The 17,800-nt window shown below is 41.0% G+C and overlaps 1 protein-coding gene across 1 annotated transcript; it reads right to left on the bottom strand.

The window, feature by feature from the left end:
* Window positions 1-802: 802 nt before the first annotated feature.
* LOC103363394 (cystathionine gamma-lyase) lies at window positions 803-17,369 on the bottom strand. The gene is made up of 12 exons (XM_008290147.1): window positions 17,153-17,369; window positions 11,317-11,398; window positions 11,130-11,225; window positions 9,719-9,828; window positions 9,352-9,486; window positions 9,169-9,226; window positions 8,414-8,491; window positions 7,942-8,094; window positions 6,472-6,593; window positions 5,342-5,394; window positions 4,965-5,103; window positions 803-2,091 (listed from the first exon to the last, which is right to left on the bottom strand). The coding sequence occupies exons 1-12, from the start codon at window positions 17,318-17,320 to the stop codon at window positions 2,074-2,076; spliced, it is 1,212 nt and encodes a 403-aa protein (XP_008288369.1). The 5' UTR covers window positions 17,321-17,369; the 3' UTR covers window positions 803-2,073.
* Window positions 17,370-17,800: the final 431 nt, after the last annotated feature.

The following is a 17,800-nucleotide window of genomic DNA, read 5'->3' as shown; positions in this document are numbered from 1 at the left end:
ACACAGTCTGGTTCTGGTTCTGGTTCCAGGTCTGAGTTGTTGCTGTCAGTTCGACTCAGGTGATGAAATAAAGGTGATGTGACAGTTTTAGCAGCAAACCTCGTTTCTGTGGCTGTAAATCGAGTTGCTGCAGAGAAATCAGTTTGTTTCTTGTTGTGAACCTCTGCAGCCCGTCAGGAGCAGATCAGTCGGTCTGACTGGAAACTAGACGTTTGTGCAACAACAGATCCACGGGCCATGTCAGACTGGAACCACGTTTAGTTCTGTTGATGTTCAAACCCCAAACTAACCCTCAGAGTAACAGCCTGCTGTTGAGTGAAGCTGGAGCTGAATGATGAAGTCTAACGTCGACCTGCAGCCGGAGCTGAAAGTCGAACACCTTCTAGTTTCAAAGCTTCTGCCGGTTCTGGTTCTGGTCATTCGCAGGTTCTGAAGCTGCTGAACCACAGAATGAGCAGACGTTGTGGAGGTTTTAGAAGCAGCAGAGCTTCAGTAAACTGATGCAGAAACACCTCCCAGATCCGTAGAATCTATTATTTGCTCATAGGTGAAAGTTGAAGCTCCACAAAACCTCAGATGATAATCAGAGGAATGAAAACGCTGTCAGTGGTTTGATGAGCAGGACGGAGCTGGACTGATCCATCAGCTACAACTACACACAATAAAAAAATACATACAGCGCCCCCCATAATTATTGGCACCCCTGGTTAAGATGTGTTCTTTAGCTTCTAGTAAATTCCTTTTTTTTCTAAATAATATAGGACCACAATGAAAAGCAGCAGATGAACGAGAGACTCAAGAGTTTAACTGCAAACTGATTTTAATGGATTTGTACATCTGATGGTTTGTGACCAGAAACAGGATTTCAGACGTTCCAGCCTCTGAGCCGGACCGTATTTTACACCTGAAGCTCCTCGTCGGGCTTCAACCTGAGCAACACTTCTATAAAAACCTTCATGTGCTGCCAGAACCAGCTGCTGTGCGTTTCAAACCCTCCCAGTGGCTGGAAAACATCCTGACTGGTCTCAAACTTTGCATCTTTGCAAAGAACAACGAAGCAGAATCAGTCGGACGAACCTCGTTTTCGGCTGAAACACGATTCTGTCGGGATTTTTTTTTTGTTCTTCATTTGAGGAAGACGTGATGTTGAATTGTCTGAGTTTTGGTAGCTCCAGAGGCTGCAACCACACAGAATTTTAGGAGCGTTTAGGTCCGTTTGACCAAATAAAAAGGACTGAAATCACAGGAAGCTTCACCTGCAGAGGTTTGGCTGCTGAGTTGTAGAAAATACAACAGCAGCAACACCAGAGGGTTCCTTCACTGCAGGAAAGCTGCCGGCAAAAACAGCCTGTTTTCATTTTTTACAGCAGTAGAGACAGACAGGAGACCTGCAGCAAAGGGTCGTGAGCGGGAGTCGAACCCACGACCACCATAGCCCTGTTCATGGGTCGCCTGCCCAGCCAGGGCAGCTGTAGGGGGCGCCCTTCAGTTTCTATATCGACCAGACCTTTGATGGTCCAGAAAAAAGGCTGCAGGAGCAAAGAATCTTGTAAAAACTAAACCTGAAAGTAAAAAAAACGTGTTTCTGCGTTATTGTTTCTGCTCATTCAGACTAAAATCCAGCTGTGGAGTTTTCAAAAGTCTCATTTAAGGTCCAGAAACTCCAGAACGTAGATACAGCAGAGAGACAGTGAAGCCAGACGGGTGTGTGTGGATGGATATCAACACATCTGTACTGAATCAGCTAGCTTTACTATCAGAGGTGTTCTCAGGAGAACCCGTGGAGACGCGCCACAGCTCTGAATCACAGCTCTCAGAGCGACAGAATTCAGACGATGTCGTGTTTTTTGTTTCCTGCAGAAACTGGATCGAGTTTCATTTTAAAGCCTCCAACGACAGAAACATATAAAACATATAAACAAGAGCAAAAACCAGCATCAGATAAATAAGATGTTGTTCCACCGAAGGCATTAAAAGAGATTTTCATGTAAAAATTGTGTTAATTATTCACAGGATGAGACCCGAGACAGCTTCAGCTCCACCGGTTCGGCTTCGAGTCACCGTGGAGACGCTTCACTTCTTCTTCGGATGCTGTTGAAGACAAAACATGAAGTCAGTCCTCGGATGGACACGAAGCTGAAGAAGATTAAAAGTTTATCAGACGGCCTTCAGACACCCAAAAAACTCTGAGAAGTTCATATTTTGACTGTTAAACTGCAGTTTTTAAACTTTTTATTGGTCTTACAACTTTTTGTGAAGCTGCATATAATATAAACATAAAATCTGTAAAAAATCTACTAAATTTACATATCATCTGCAAAAAAAAGGAAAAGAACAACCAAAACTATAAAAAAATAAAATAAAATCATCAAAAATCTGTATTTTTATAAATTTTATTTTATTTTTTTTCAATGTTTGACCACCAAATGACATTTTTATTTTTATTATTAAAAATAAAACAATTAAAAAGCTTTTAAATGTAATTTCTTCTTTAATAATTTATTGTTATTTTACAGATTTTTCGATGTTCTATTAAACCGCTAATTAGAAAAATCACTGAAAAAAAATCCATTATTTTACTTAATTGTAAAAAAAAAAAAAAAAAAGGTCAAAACTATAAATAAAGTTCACTTTATTTTTAGAAATAGTAATTTGCTTTGACTGTAAAATGAACCAGATTTTAATGCATTCAAATCAGCAGAAGTCGGTACTTTAGAATTATTCGTCCTTATTGAAAAGACAAATTATTTACATTCAGGACTAAAAATAACTTTTTAAAAACTGTTTTGCTTTTTATTTAAATCAGCTAAAAGTATCCCAGGTCTACAGATGTTTGTATTCAGTATTCCACCATATTTAACTTGTGTTTGTTGCAGCCTTCCCGTCAGATTTCACTTTTAGCAGCGGTTCGACCTGTCAGAGCTCCAGCTGACTAACCAGCCGCTCAGTAAACCAACCCTCAGCTGAGGACACCTGACCGGACATTTAGCCGCCTGGACTGACCCGACCCGCCGTCGCATCCTATTAGAGCCTCCACCAATCAGATGGCAGCACAGACGCTCGTTAGGCACATTCGTCTCCATTTAATTTCCATTTGCTGCAGCTGGGACTCGGGGACGCTTCCTGCAGGACGCGGCTGAACGGAGAGGCTCGGGGAGATTCAGTGGGTGGGAATTAGTGGTGAATCATCCAGAACCGGCACACGGAGCTCCGTTAATTCACTCCTAATGCGACAGAACCTCAACTAACTGGAGCCAAATGGGTTCTAAACGAGCCGCCGCTTCCTGGAGGTCATAAAAACACACATGGACTCAGGATTCCAGCACAGCGGAGGATCGAACCTGAGCCGGGATGGAACCTCAGAAGTCTGGTCGGATGGGGTCTGAGAGCGGCTCAGAGGGTTCTGGGAAACTGGGCCGGGTTCCTGACGAACCAGCTGTTAAATACTTTGAATGTTTTCCGCAGAGAAAAAGGAGCGAGAGCTGATACATGAGTGTTTAACTGACGGCTGGTTTCAGTGAAGCTGTTCTTTAGTCGTGTTGACATCAAAGAATGTGGTTCCAGGGCCTTGAAGTCCACAGAGGAGGGTCCACATTTATCACTTTAATGGACTTTTTCCATCATTTCTGAGCCTCAGAACTTCATCAGTACAGCAGATAGACACAGGACATTTAGGAGGAGGAACACATCTGAGTTCTGGTAGAAACTGACACCAGATCAGTTCTACATCCATCCAGGTGTCACAGTCTTAACATTGGATCTGGTTTCTGTTCATGCGTGACTTTAATCTATAATTTTTGAATCAATCTGACACATTTTAAATCATTTTAAAGCCTTAGTGGACGATTCTTGAGTCACGTTGGACAGATTTTATGTAATTTTGGGGATTTTTTGAGCTACTAAACAAACTTCATGTCGTCTTGAAGAAAGTTTTGGAGAATTCTTGCATCATTTTTGAAGATATTTAACTAATTTTGAAGTCATTACGGACATTTTCAAACCGTTTTGCTCGATGTTCTGTCCAGTTATTGAGTAATGGTGGACTGCAGTTTGTCAGTTTGGCAAATTTTGAAAAATACTGAACAATTTTGAATCATTTTCTTAATTTTTTTCCATCATCATTTGGACTTTTTGGACAGAAACGGGTCTGATGTCCTCTGTTCATTCACCAGAGAAAACTTTACAAAGTGCATTCTGGGTAAACTTTCCAGGCTCATATCAGCATGTGTGATGGTGGTTGGTCAGAACAAGTTCTAGACGATGGAAGGACCGTTTTACCTCCAGAACAAATTGGGTCTTTTTGGACAATTTCTCAGTGATCTTTGAGTTATTTTTGTCTAATTTTGAATCATCATTGGACACATTTCTGGCTACTTTTAGTGTAACTTTGGAAAACTTTTTAAGTACTTTTGGACACTTTTTAGCCATTTTCCACCATTTCTCAGTCACGTGGGGCAGGTGGTTGATCAGAACAAGTTGCTGCAAATGAAAGGTTCCATTTTGAGAATTTTTTTTGGATAAATTTGAGTTTTGTGTTGTGTCTTTTTTTTTTAATGTCATTTTTTAACAATTTATGTGTGATGGTGGTTGGTCAGAACAAGTTCTAGACAATGGCAGGACCGTTTTACCTCCAGAACCTACCAGAACCATCTAGAGACAGGATTCATGTTCTACTACAGTCATGTTTTAACGCTGCTGAACGCATCCTGTGGCTGTGAAACGTAGAACAACTTTGGTGTTCACGTTTTATTGCTGTCAGTTTATTAAGGACACCAGGCTGGAATCAAACAGTAAATCCAACCTTCATGAAAGTTCAATTGTTGTGAATAAACTAAACAACGACTTAAACACTAAACCGTGTCCTGGTCTCTCACTGGGGGAGCAGACGGCATCTCCAGCCTCCCAGAACCTTTTAAAGTCCGATTTCAGCAGATAAGAAACCTCTGAGCGGCGCTGATACTCACAGCAGCAGACAGCGCCTGGTCCAGGTCCTCGATGATGTCGGCCTCGTCCTCCAGACCCACAGAGAGCCGGATCAGGGTGTCGCTGATGCCCAGAATCTTCCTCTCGTTCTCCGGCACCGACGCGTGGGTCATAATGGCCCTGAATGATGACAGACGAGCCGAGTACAGAAAAACATCCTGAGCTTTACTGGAGATTACGGCAGAGACTTCATAATGGAAATAAAGTGTCTCAATTAGAGCCGGTTAGCGGGAGGCGGGCTCCTCCTGATCTCTGCTGCCCCCTGCTGGTCACACAGGGTGACGTGCAGCTCTGCAGTAGATTACAAAAGGTCAACTCTGTGCTACTTATCTTTAATATTCTTCGCAAGAATACTTACGGATGTTCTGCTAAACTCTCATATCCTCCCAGACTCTCAGCTATCGCAAACATCTGAAATAAAAACAGAACACGAAGTGAAACAGTGCAGGACATTAATAATGTGCACACAAAAATAGAAGCTGCAAAAACATGATAAGTTACAGCCTCCAGAAACTTCTGCAGTAATCTTTGAACAACATGCGTCAAAGATGAGACCAGATTAAACCAATAAAACATCTTTTTTATAACAGAAAGTCTGTCAAAACAAAGATAACTGATGTGTTTATTCAGAAAATATCAGTTTATCATGCATCCTTTGACTCTAACTTGATGTCATTTGATCAGTTTTAGATTATCAACATGATCTTTGTTGCACCTTTTCTTATGTTCTAATAAATTCCTATAAAAAATAAGTCAAATTCTAACAGCAGTGTTCTTTTTTTTCTATTATGTAGTTTAAAAACTGTAAAATCTTAAAACTAAACTGAACAAAAAATGATCACAAAGCACCGTTTAGAGTCCTCACAAAAATCCAGCAGTTTATAATTTTACACCCTGAGACAGATTTTGTTTCTACATTCAATTACGTTTGCTTACTTTCCTAAAATAGGTTTAGGACCTTTGAATAAATGCCCCAAACCCATAAAAACATAACCAGTGAGATACGCTTTTATAAATACTAAACAGATGGTGAAGCTCAATTATGGATCACAAATAGTCACGTTGTCATTTAAGGCCTAAAATTAAAATTTAAAAACGCTGTAATCTACAGGCAGCTACAGTTAATGCTGATAAATATAATCTGGAGGTTTAGTGACAGCATTAAACAGTAAAACTTCATATTTTACTGTAGAACATGCAGTGAAATACAGTTTAACTGTGGTTGCAGGATTCTTACAGGAACATTTAACGTCGTGTGTGTGTGAAATATTCATTATTATTTCTTATCTGGACAAGAGTTCTTCAGTCTAAACATCTGAAACCTGAACTTCACTGCTCTGCTGTCGGCATTGAGCTGTTTTTGTTCTTATTGTTTGCTGTCAGCGCTGGAATCTGATCCGGTCTCTTTGTTTGATCACCGTCACAGAAACCACCCACTTATATTGGAAAAAAAAAAAACAGATTAGAGGAGGCTGGCTGCTGGATTACTTTGAGGTTGCTGAGGAAGGCGCTGGCGTGCTCCAGTTTGCCTTTAATGTAGAAGGTGATCATCCCTGGACAGCCGGTGCACTGCTTCTTCATCACGTCGTGCTGAGGGTGGGACGGCAGACCTGCAGCCAGAGGAGGACCACAAGAACCAGGTTGTTAAAGGAGGACACGTCCTGTAAGGCTGCACAGACCAGAGGAGCTGTTACATCCACAGAACACAAGTGCTGCATTCAAACAGCCAAAAAAAAAACGACCAAACTGTAAGTTAACGAACACACAGAGACGGATGAATGGACATCTGAGAGCTGGAAGCTGTTGTTCTATTAAGTAGAGAAGTCACAGTCAGTTCCAGCATCACCTTCAGGTGTTTTTCTAGCAAAAACACCTGACTGGAAACTGGAGGTGAGATTAATCCGTTTAGTTTAATGTTAACATGTTAGACTGAACATTTGAACCCTGGTTCGCAGATTCTGGTTCTGAAGGAAATGCCAGACGTAGAGGGAAAATGTTCTCTTCTGACTGCTTTTCAACATCGACTCATGGTCGACATGGTTTGGATGTTTTCACAAGAATATTCCAGAAAGACTCTTTCATGTCAAAGTGAAAACAGATTTCTATGAAGTCAAACAATTAAAAATATTAAATGTACAATAAGTGACTGCATCAGTGTTCTCCTCGTCCAGTCAGTGTTCAGTAGAAGAACCTTCAGCTCCATCATTGGTCCTGTTGGTCTCCATCAGTCTGAACATCTGGACGCTGCAGTTTCACCTCATTCTTCTGATAAAACTGTTCAGACTCTGTCAGGTTCCACAGGGATCATGAGTGAACAGAATTTTAAATCCAGACTCTAATTCTCAGTTGGATTGAAGTCATAGGAGTCTTGGTGGCCTCCCTCACCTCCCTCACTAGTCTCCTTCTTGCTCGGTCACTCAGTCTTTGAGGATGTCCTGCTCCAGTCAGATCTATTCATGTTCTATACTCCTTCCATTTCTTAATGATGGATTTAACTGGACTCCAGAGATGTTCAGTAACTTGGAAATGTTCTTGTATCGTCCTCTGACTGATGCTTCTCAACAACCTATCAGTTCTTGGAGTGTTCTTCAGTCTTCATGGTGTAGTTCTACCCAGCAGTACTGACCCACCAGTGACTGGACCTTCCAGATACACGAGTCTTTATGCTGCATTCACTCAGACTCATTCACTGACCTCAGATGATGCATTTACTGACTGTGGGACTTTTAGCACCAACTGGCTGCACCTGTGTTCAGTTAGGTGAGTCATTTTAAAGAGGTGAATACTTGTGCAATCACTTATTTTACATTTAACCCTAAATAATTGACACTAACGATGTGTCCAGCAGCATCTGTTCTTCCACACAGCATTGAACTAAACAGCCCCGGGGCTGGTGTGTAACAGCAGACGCATGTTACGACGTCAGCGGTGGAGGTGGTTTCAAAAGAACTGAGTAACCTGGGAAGATGACCCGCTCCACCCGGGGGTCGGCCTCCAGGAACTTAGCAGCAGCCATGCCGTTCTTGAAGTGGCGCTCCATCCGGAGGTGCAGCGTCTTCAGGCCTCGGTTCACCAGGAAGCAGTCGAAGGGAGACGGGACGCCTCCGAGCGCTGAAACCAGGCAACAGAACAACACAGAGCGGTCAAACAAAAGCCCCAACACGCAGCAAACAGAAGAGGTTTAAACGGGTTCAGAACTTTGGCCTCAGGAGCAGATTTGGTTCTTTAATGAGTGAATGTAGGTCAAATAACTGCTTCACCAAATACTGGCACAGAGACCAGTAAACAACAGAGACATACTGGGAACCAGTTTAAAGAGGCTGAAAGCTTCTAGAAAATTTCAAACACAAGATATTGATCTCCCTTCACATTGTGTTGACAGTTCCAGCAGCAGGTCTTTACTGTCTGATCAACCGTAACGTTCCCTCACCGTTCTGCAGAAACCTGAGTCGCTCGTTCAGATCTTCTCTGTTCATGGAGACCAGACCCATCACCACGTCGCTGTGTCCTGCAGAATAAATCACAGCGACAAAGAAAAGCACAAATTACGAGTAGCTGGAGCAGAAAATGGTTCATTTATACGTGTCTTCTCTCTGCTCTCTTTAGGGACAAAATCCGACAGGCTGAGCGTAAAATTAGACGACTGGGTTGTAGAATGTAGTCCTGTGGTTTAGATTTGATCTTTATGACATTATTCAGTAATATATGTTGGAATAAATGAGCCGTTACTCTGAGGTTATGGATAATTCTGTTTCATAGGCATGTCTTTCTAAGTCTTAAACATTTAAATATTAAATATAATAGTCGACCAAGATCTATGGATTATTACAAATGATCATGTTTTATACTTTAAAGTGCACTGTCTTTTTTAAAACCCGTCTGAAAACTCATTTTGATGCCCTGGCATGAGACTCCTGTTTTATTGTTTTTACTGTTCTTATTGTCCTTCAGTGATTTTATTATAATTTTATTGTATTTTGCATTTTAGATGTTTTAAATTGTTTTATAGTTTGTGGTCAGCACTTTGTTTCGACTTTTGTTGTGTTAAAGTGCTTTATAAATCAAGTTAAGAGTTGAGTCTTCCCATTGTTTAGCTTTAAACACGACTGAGTCCCATCAAAGAGGTCACAGTTTAATATTAAAGCCACTAGTTTGAAGTAAAACGGTGAAACGTGCATCACCTACCGTTCATGTATTTGGTGGCTGAGTACATGCAGATATCAGCTCCCAGAGCCAGGGGGCGCTGAGGACGAGCAAGACAAACACGAGTTAATCATCCCTCCGGTCATTTCCACATGAGCTGGAGCCTGATTGCAGGAAACCATCAAAGAATCAAGAGGCCGCGAAATGCGCATCTGTCGCTCTCACCTGGAAGTACGCCGACATGAAGGTGTTGTCGACCACCACCACGATGTTCTTGTCGTGCTCGTGCACCAGATCGGAGCAGGCCTTGATGTCCACCACCTTCATGGTGGGGTTGGTGGGCGTCTCGATCCAGAACAGCTGCAGGAAGCAAACAGTCGTTCAACCACAGCGTGACTCAGACACGAGGCCAACACTCCCTGCTGCTCCTCTAATGCTGCTCTTAGCACGAACTGCTGATTCACAGTGACTCCACAGAAAAAGGCGACACACCTGATTATACAACACGTTGGTAACGGACGTGTGTTGTGTTTATTGTGCAGCAGAAACAAAGTGACTTCAAACTACAATGGCAGCGCTTCCTTCGACTCACTTTAGTGTTGGGCTTCAGAGCCGCCTTGAGCAGCTCAGGTTTAGTACAATCAACAAAGGACACATCCAGACCATTGGTGGCTGCGATTCTTTGGAAGTAGCGGTTGGTGCCTGTAATTTAGAAAGTGAAACTCTGTCAGGAAGTGGGTACTCATGGTGTTGCTTCAGTTTGCATCCTTTCAAAAGCACATGCCTAGATTCTGTTCAGAGGTTACTTATTCTGTCAGATATTTGGGCTGGATTTTGAGAATTAAAGATGTTTTGAGACCTGAAAGTTTGTATTTTTACCCTCAAACAAACATCTTAGCTGTGAAGCCTTATTTAGGGTTCAGAATCTCCAGAAAAAAAACTCCCACAGACATGTAACTCAGACAGAACAGTTTCCATCAGATCAGAATGACTGAATGGATCCAACAGAGGACACATTTTAATTATTAGGTCTTGTTCAAAACCTCCAACCAGGCTGGTGTTGATCCACAAAGTTCCTGTCAGTGTCTATCTATGGATGGATCCATGGTTCTACTAAAGTCCAGTCTTTGGTCACATTTCACCAACTGTTGAGGCTCTAACATGAGTAGAACCTGATGTGGTAAATTTGGACAGACAAGGTTCCAGTTTTTAGACATTTTGACTTAAAACCAGTTTAAAATTGGCCAAAAATGTCCTGTTACTGTCTGAAATGACTTGAAATGTGTCTACAATGGCTCAAAATTCTACAAAATCATTTAAAATCAGTCCAGAAATGAGTCAAAAATGACTTGACATTGTTTTAAACTGCTCAAAATGTGCCCAGAATTACTCAGGATTTGTTCAAAGCGACTTAAAAAGTGTAACTGGTTCCTCAAAAAGTTCCTGTCAGTGCCTGTCTATGGGTGGATCCATGTTTCTACTAGAATCCAGTCTTTGGTCACATTTCACCAACTGTTGAGGCTCTAACATCAGTAGAACCTGATGTGGTGAAGTTGGACCAGACAAGGTTCCAGGTTTCACATGTTCAGACTAAATGTTGACGTGGATCATTGGTAGGAACCAGAACCTGGAGTTCACAGGTTCTAGATGCTGGTTCTGGATGAGCAGAGCTACAAGATGCTTCATGTGGACACTTAACAACATACAAGGCTGATTTTACTGAATGTTCCTGTACAGACACTGGAAAGTCATATTTCTGGAGATACTGAACCCCTAAACTGTCTTCCCAGGTGAGATGTTTGATGAGGGTGAAAATGCAAAAGCTACAGTCTGAAAACATGAAACTATCAAAATTCAGCCAGAACATGTTACATAACCGAACAAACAAGAATGACTGAAATCTGAGCTTGTGAAGCAACGCCACCATCTGTCACAGATCGATTTCACCGAGACATCCTGGTGTGAGGAAACATCTCACAGCTGCCTGAGTTCAAGTGTTTTACCTCCATAAACGTCGTCCATGCAGACGATTCCATCTCCTGCCTTCAGCATGTGAGTGATTGTGACTGTGGCTGCAAGTCCTGAGGCCAGAGCAAGAGCTGCAGGGTAAAAAAAAATCAAATGTCATCCTGTCAGAGGGACCGAAAACTGAAATATTTAGTTAAATATGTCGTCATCAGCGGCACTTACAGTACTTGGCTCCATCCAGAGCTGCCACGGCCTTCTCCAGGCAGTTCCTGGTCGGGTTTCCACTGCGGCTGTATTCAAACCCCTGAATGAAAACAGGATTTTTACAACATGTCAGTCACCAGAAATCAACATTTATATTCATACACAGTTCAAACAACAATCCTTTAAGAGACACAAACACACACAAGTCATTTTGAGGACTTTGGTCTCTTGCAGGAGAAAAAACTGTAAATAACTTCATGTCATGATGCTGCCACCACCGTGCTTCACATCATGTTTTAAGGCTTATTGTAACTGATTGTACGTTATAAAGCGGCAGATCACATAAGTTGATTCTTTTTTCTTCTTCCTTTTCATTCAGAAGTTGGAAACTTTTGTTTTGTATTGCATTGAATTGTTTTCTTTTTTGTCTTTTTTGTCAATGAATGAAATAAACTACAACTACCATGATGCTACCACCACCGTGCTTCACAGTGGGGATGGTGCATTTGTGATGATGTGCACCAAACATAGGGTCTAGATTGATGGACAAAAAGCTCCAAAGAACCTACTTTCTGCACTCCTTTTTAATCCTACTATTTCAGTTTTTAGATTTTAGTCATATGATCACAAACACACAAGTTTATTGGATGTTCTGCTCATAAAGCTGAACACTGAGAGACGACACCAGTGTCTCCTGACTTCACCCCGTGCTTCACTTCACTACTGCTGAATGAAACAAGCTTTTTCTTGTGTTTCTGGCTTTTATCAGTGCAGGGAATGCAGCCTGCACATCCTGCAGAGACACACGTGTTTTGTTTGCGGCTGCTGTTGGAACATTAGATAAAGCCGTCTGAACTTGCTGTTCTACAAATTCTAACAACATGTAATTAAATACAGGCAGGTTCAGACAAACAACCTGCAGAACGAAGGCTGCTGTCACCAACAATAAAGCAGCTTGTGTGCACAGTGTGTGTGAATGAGTTTATCTTCATATTGCTGTTATCTGTTTTCATACTACGACCTGCTGCCCTTCAACTGTATGACTCTGTTTGGTTTGTAATAAATCATTAACGGTTCAAAGACACGAACTGGATCCACCTTTGTGTGATGTAAGACTTTTTTTTTTTTTTACTACAACACGTCCAGTAAGGCAGGAAGCAGCCACAAGTACATCTGGTTTGACAAGTTGTTCAATGGTCTATATGCGAGAAGACAGAAGTCAGTGTTACGTAAGATAAAGTAGATAATGTGGCTTCCAATGACGTCATAATTCACTGACAATGTGACTAAATGTTCACTTAAATTGATTAAAAATGTAATAAAATGCAATAATTAAATTAAAAATGAATCAGATTATTACCACATTATCGTCATATCACATCAAGTATTTCTGATATCCTACAGAAATGGATCTTATTTAACTTTTAAAGACACAGAGACGATTTTACACGCTTTTATTTCCTCACGGCTGGATTACTGCAACAGCCTGTTGTACGTGTCTTAATCAGAAATCCCTGGACAAACTACAGACGGTGCAGAAGTCTGCTGTCAGGCTTCTAACCAGGAAGAGGAAACATGAGCACATCACGCCTGTTTCAGCTCTTTTACATTTGGCTGCCAGTCGGACTGATTTTCAGATTTTATTGATCACTTTTGAAGCACTCAGCGCTCTCTGTCCCATTTACATTGCTGACCTTTTAACACCATATTCTCCAGCACGCTCTTTATGATCCTCGGGCAAAGGTGTTTTAACTGTCCCAGAAGTCCAAGGCTCTGGAATGAGCTGCTCGAGGAAATCAGGTCGGCTGAGTCTGTGTTTTATAGCTTCCTGCTGTATTTGTGTGCTTTCTACTTGTATCAGTTATTCTTTGTGCTTACTGTATTTTAATTTTAAATTATTTTTAATTGGAAAGCACTTTGTAGCATTTGTTTTGAAAAGTGCTCTATAAATAAAGTTTATTATTATGATATGATGAAGAAAGTCATTTTCTTTTATTTTGATGGTCACAGACGCCTGATTCCACCCCCTGTGGTTCACTGTCCCCCCCTTCCGCTCATCTGATTAGCAACTGAACCGTATGTTAATTTACCTCTATTCACTTCTGTATTTACATACAGGCCTCCCCCTACCCTCTGGCTTACAGTATAAATGTGTGACTCTGCCGATGTTCAGCGTCGGTTCACCTTCACAGACTCATGCGCTGTGTTGGTGAGCCCACCTTATATACTAATAAACACCCACTAATGCAAACTTCACAGGAGGACTATGGGCAAAATTTCTTAATTATTTTTAAATCTGCTGGAACTGATGCAGACATTTTCCACCTAAAAAACTGAACCTGCAGAATGACGGTTTCTATATTATGTGATATTGCTGCAAAAATTGTCTTATATCACTGTTTACAGAAGATAAATTCACACTTGAGCCTTAATAATCAGGTGGAACAAACACTTGTGACTCGCGTACGATTAGTGAATATGTGGTTGTTAAATTACAGTCATTTTAACGACATGCTGCTGTATATTTAATAGATGTGCTGAGACGTGTAATTATAGAAGCTTAAATGCAGCGATGGTAAACATTTAGAGGATGTTCTGTGAACTATCTTGTTAGGAGACGTTCTGCATGTCGCAGAGTTCAAATCATGAGAGAGAGAAAGGTTACGCAGAGTTTAAGTTTTAACAAAACCTGCAAAAATGATCGTCATGTGGAGATGCAGCTCGTAACAGGAGGCGAGGATCACGTCATGATCGAGATTTAGGGATGCACTGAACTTAACTTTATTTATGCTTTAACAACAAGAAATACACAAACTCTGCTCCTCTTTCTGTCCTCAGGTGTGTTGTAATAATTCAGCATTTCACTGAGATTAATATTTAACCACAAATTATCCCGTAAACGCTCAAGTGTAACAGTGAAGGTGAAGGTTTAGGACAGATTCACCTGAACGCCTCCAAGAAACTTTACCTGGAAGTCTTGGTTTATATTGCACAACTTTTTACACTGTTTTACAATCATTACATGACCTCTAGTGTCAGTTTAAGCTGCCATAGTTACAGTTTTGTTGGGTTTTTTTGGCTGTTTTGACTTGAAACCTGCACAAAATGACTCACAATTGTCAAAAATAAGATTAAAAAATGACAATAACGGACAAATATTGGCCCTTGAAAATAGAAAAATGTGCAAAATGTAGTGGTATTGTGTCTCCAGAAACTTCCTGTAGGTGCATATATATATGGATTTATTGGTTTTATTGTAGTTTGGAGAGTGAAGATGAAAGTTGAGGAAGGATTCACCTGAACGGCTGCTTAGAGGCTTATCTCACCTGGAAGTCTTGGGTTTGCATTGCACAACTCTTTACACTGTTTTTACAATTATTATATGGCCTCTAATGTTAGTTTAACCTCCATTAGTTCCAGTTTTTTTGCTATTTTGACTTGAAACCTGCACAAAATGACTCACAATTGTCAAAAATAAGATTAAAAAATGACAATAACGGACAAATATTGGCCCTTGAAAATAGAAAAATGTGCAAAATTTAGTGGTATTGTGTCTCCAGAAACTTCCTGTAGGTGCATATATATATGGATTTATTGGTTTTATTGGAAATCTATAGTTTGGAGAGTGTAGATGAAAGTTGAGGAAGGATTCACTTGAACTTATCTCACCAGAAACTCTGGATCCTCACTTTCTAAACAGTCTTTTCTGTTCTTGCAATTAATAACTACTGGAGGGAAAAATGCAAAATGTTCAAATGTTTTTCAGTATTGATCTATATTTATTTGAGTGTATTACGTAAAGCAGGTTAATCAGCGAGTGAAGCAATTAACGGCACTGAGCACTTGTTTATTCCCTCATAAGATAATAAAAGTCCTTGAACACATCTATTTCCCAAAGAAGCGGTTTATCACAGAGCGGATAAGACGGAGCTTCTAGTCTTACACTCTTAAAACCGCAAAATATAGAAGTTTGGACTGAAAATGAAAAGAGTGACACCACTGAATCATCTGTTTGAAGGAGAACTCACCACCTGAAAGGCATTTCAAAGGAGTCAGGGGCTTTCGTTGCGTTACTTCTGTTTTTATGACATTTTAGATCAACTTAGGTGCACATTTTCCAACAATTACAGCTTTAATGTACATTATAGATGGCTACAGGTGCTCTGAGGATGTTGTGACGTTAAAGAAGAAGCGTCTGTGAGGAGCTCTGTGCGTTCGCTGGATTTGTTTCGATCGTGTACTTTAGTGAAGAATGTAGTTTTAGCTGCTGATGCATCTCCAGTGACCTCTGGGTGTCACAACATGTTCCGTCTGCTTCACGGCCGGACCTCAGCACTGTACAGGAACCCGGCAGACAATCATTGACAGAAACGAGTGTTGGGTAAATAAAAGTCGACTATACTATCAGAGAACGCGATAGTGAGCAGAAAAAAAAAACCTGCTGGAGACGTCTGATGGGAAGGTTTCAGTCTCACATGGCTGTTAGATCCTGCTGTTATTACAGTCATTGTTTTAACTGTAATATGTAAATTACTCAGCTAATATTAAACTATAAATGACACTGTCGGGTCAAGTGCTCCGTGTTTGAGCTCGTTAGGTTAATTAGTGACATAAATCTCATTTTTCTGCTGGACTCAGACCCTGAATTAAGTGCCAACAGGCTGTGATGATGTTCAACTTCCTCTGCTATAAAAGAGATAAAACCAAGACGTCAGGGTCAGATATAAAAAAAATGAAGTTAGATAGAACACAGGCAAACTGTACGAGGGTTTAAGCAAACAAAATCTGGATTTACTGCCCAATAAAGCTCCGATGATTCTGCCTTTAAAATCTGTTGTCATTAAACAATAATGTGAGATTCATTTTTGTCTTTGTGTGACTAAAATATTCCAGAAACCAACAACTGAGATGATTTACAGCCCAAATAATGAGTCTGTTTGCAAAAAACAAAACTGTCTGAAGCACAAATTATACATTTATTAAAGTTTGCTCATATTGGATCCAGAGATCTTTGGATTTGTTGGGTCTAGTTATTGAACTTTATCATTAATAACACTGCAAGACCTGGTATTTGTCATATTGTTGGATTTTATATCGTCTCTGTGAGGGTTTTAAAAGCTGAACCTGCTGCTTCATTAAGTTCTGATCCTTCCTTTAAACTCTGTTCTTATGAAACGTGACACATCTGTTTGGATAAAGTCTCACATTTTGTTTTATGTCTAAAATAATCCAAAACACATTTTAGTAAAATTCTCAACGGAAGCGTTTACAATCCATTTCCTCTGGTTTTCTTGTAAAATAAATATATCAATGTTGTATGAAAAGGCAAAATATGTATTAAACAAGCTTGTAAAGGTTTAGTAAAGGTTGTATTCATGTTATTTCATATTCATTGCTGCATGTAATAGTTCAGTTACTTCACACAGAACCTGCTGCTTCATAAAGTTCTGCCATTAAAATCTGTTCTTATAAAACATGACAGATATATTTGGATAAATAGAAATAAAAAATATAAATATATCATATTTTATTTCACGTCTAAAATAATCCAAAACATTTTTTTATTCATGCTTTTTCATATTTATTACTACATATAATAGTTCCGGGTTCTTCAGACAGAACCTGAACCTGCTGCTTCATAAAGTTCTGCCGGTTCCGCCTTTATTATACGGTTATTACAAAACAATACAGATGTCCATAATTACTTTTATTTCCATCCTCCGTCTGTCCGGACCGTTAAATTCACCGCCGGTCGGCTCCGTTAACGGCCCATTTCACCGGTTTTGTTCCACACACGTGCCCCCCCACCTCCCCTCCTACCGGCCTCCGGCACCGGAGGACCGTCGGTACTCACAGCGTGGTTCCCCGGGCCGTTCTGCTTGAAGGTGGTGGACAGGGAGATCGGCGGCACCACGGCCATGGACTTCCACTGCTCCGGCTCCTGGCCCACGTGGATCGCCTCCGTGGCGAAGGACTTGAAGGCGGTTCGGAAACCGGAGAACACGTCCTGCTGCTGGTCCATGTTTGCTGCTGCTGCTGCTGCTTCTGCTGCTGGAGGAGGAGAACCGGAGCCGACTGCGGCTCACCGGGGGGGGAGATGTTTAACGGGGCCCTGTGTGCTGCCGCTCAGCCAATCGGCGCTCATCAACAAGCAACCGGGTGCGCTGATTGGCTGAGAGGGAGGGGGCGTGTGACGCAGCACGTTGTTCTGAGAGCCATGATGCAACGTTTCCTGTAGTTTGAGTCAGGGAGGGGCTGTGGGGCAGGAAGCCAGAATAAACTGAACCAGACACCAACACACTGATCAGTGGGGCTCATTAGATTTATAGAGTTACAGATAGCTGTGTTTGTGATTAGTAACAGACCTTGAATCCGTGATTTATGAAGCAACAAAGTCTACATGTTATTAGTTCATTTATTTATACAGGTCACCTCTTAGACACACAAAGTCTCAAACAACACAACATGGAGTCACAGACAGACAACACTGTCCTCAAGAAAC

The sequence above is a fragment of the Stegastes partitus genome, unplaced genomic scaffold (genome assembly GCF_000690725.1).
Source record: "Stegastes partitus isolate 25-593 unplaced genomic scaffold, Stegastes_partitus-1.0.2 Scaffold657, whole genome shotgun sequence".
NCBI lineage: Eukaryota > Metazoa > Chordata > Actinopteri > Pomacentridae > Stegastes > Stegastes partitus.
The sequence above is the reverse complement of the archived record's forward strand: the minus strand, read 5'-3'. Positions and strand labels throughout refer to the sequence as shown.

Coding starts and splice junctions, on each gene's coding strand:
- LOC103363394 (XM_008290147.1), bottom strand. CDS start 17,320: ATGGACCAGCAGCAGGACGTGTTCTCCGGTTTCCGAACCGCCTTCAAG. Junction 11,399..17,152: donor ACGGCCCGGGGAACCACGCT/GTGAGTACCGAC, acceptor GTTTTCATTCAG/GGGTTTGAATACAGCCGCAG. Junction 5,395..6,471: donor CCTTCCTCAGCAACCTCAAA/GTAATCCAGCAG, acceptor TTTTTATTTCAG/ATGTTTGCGATAGCTGAGAG.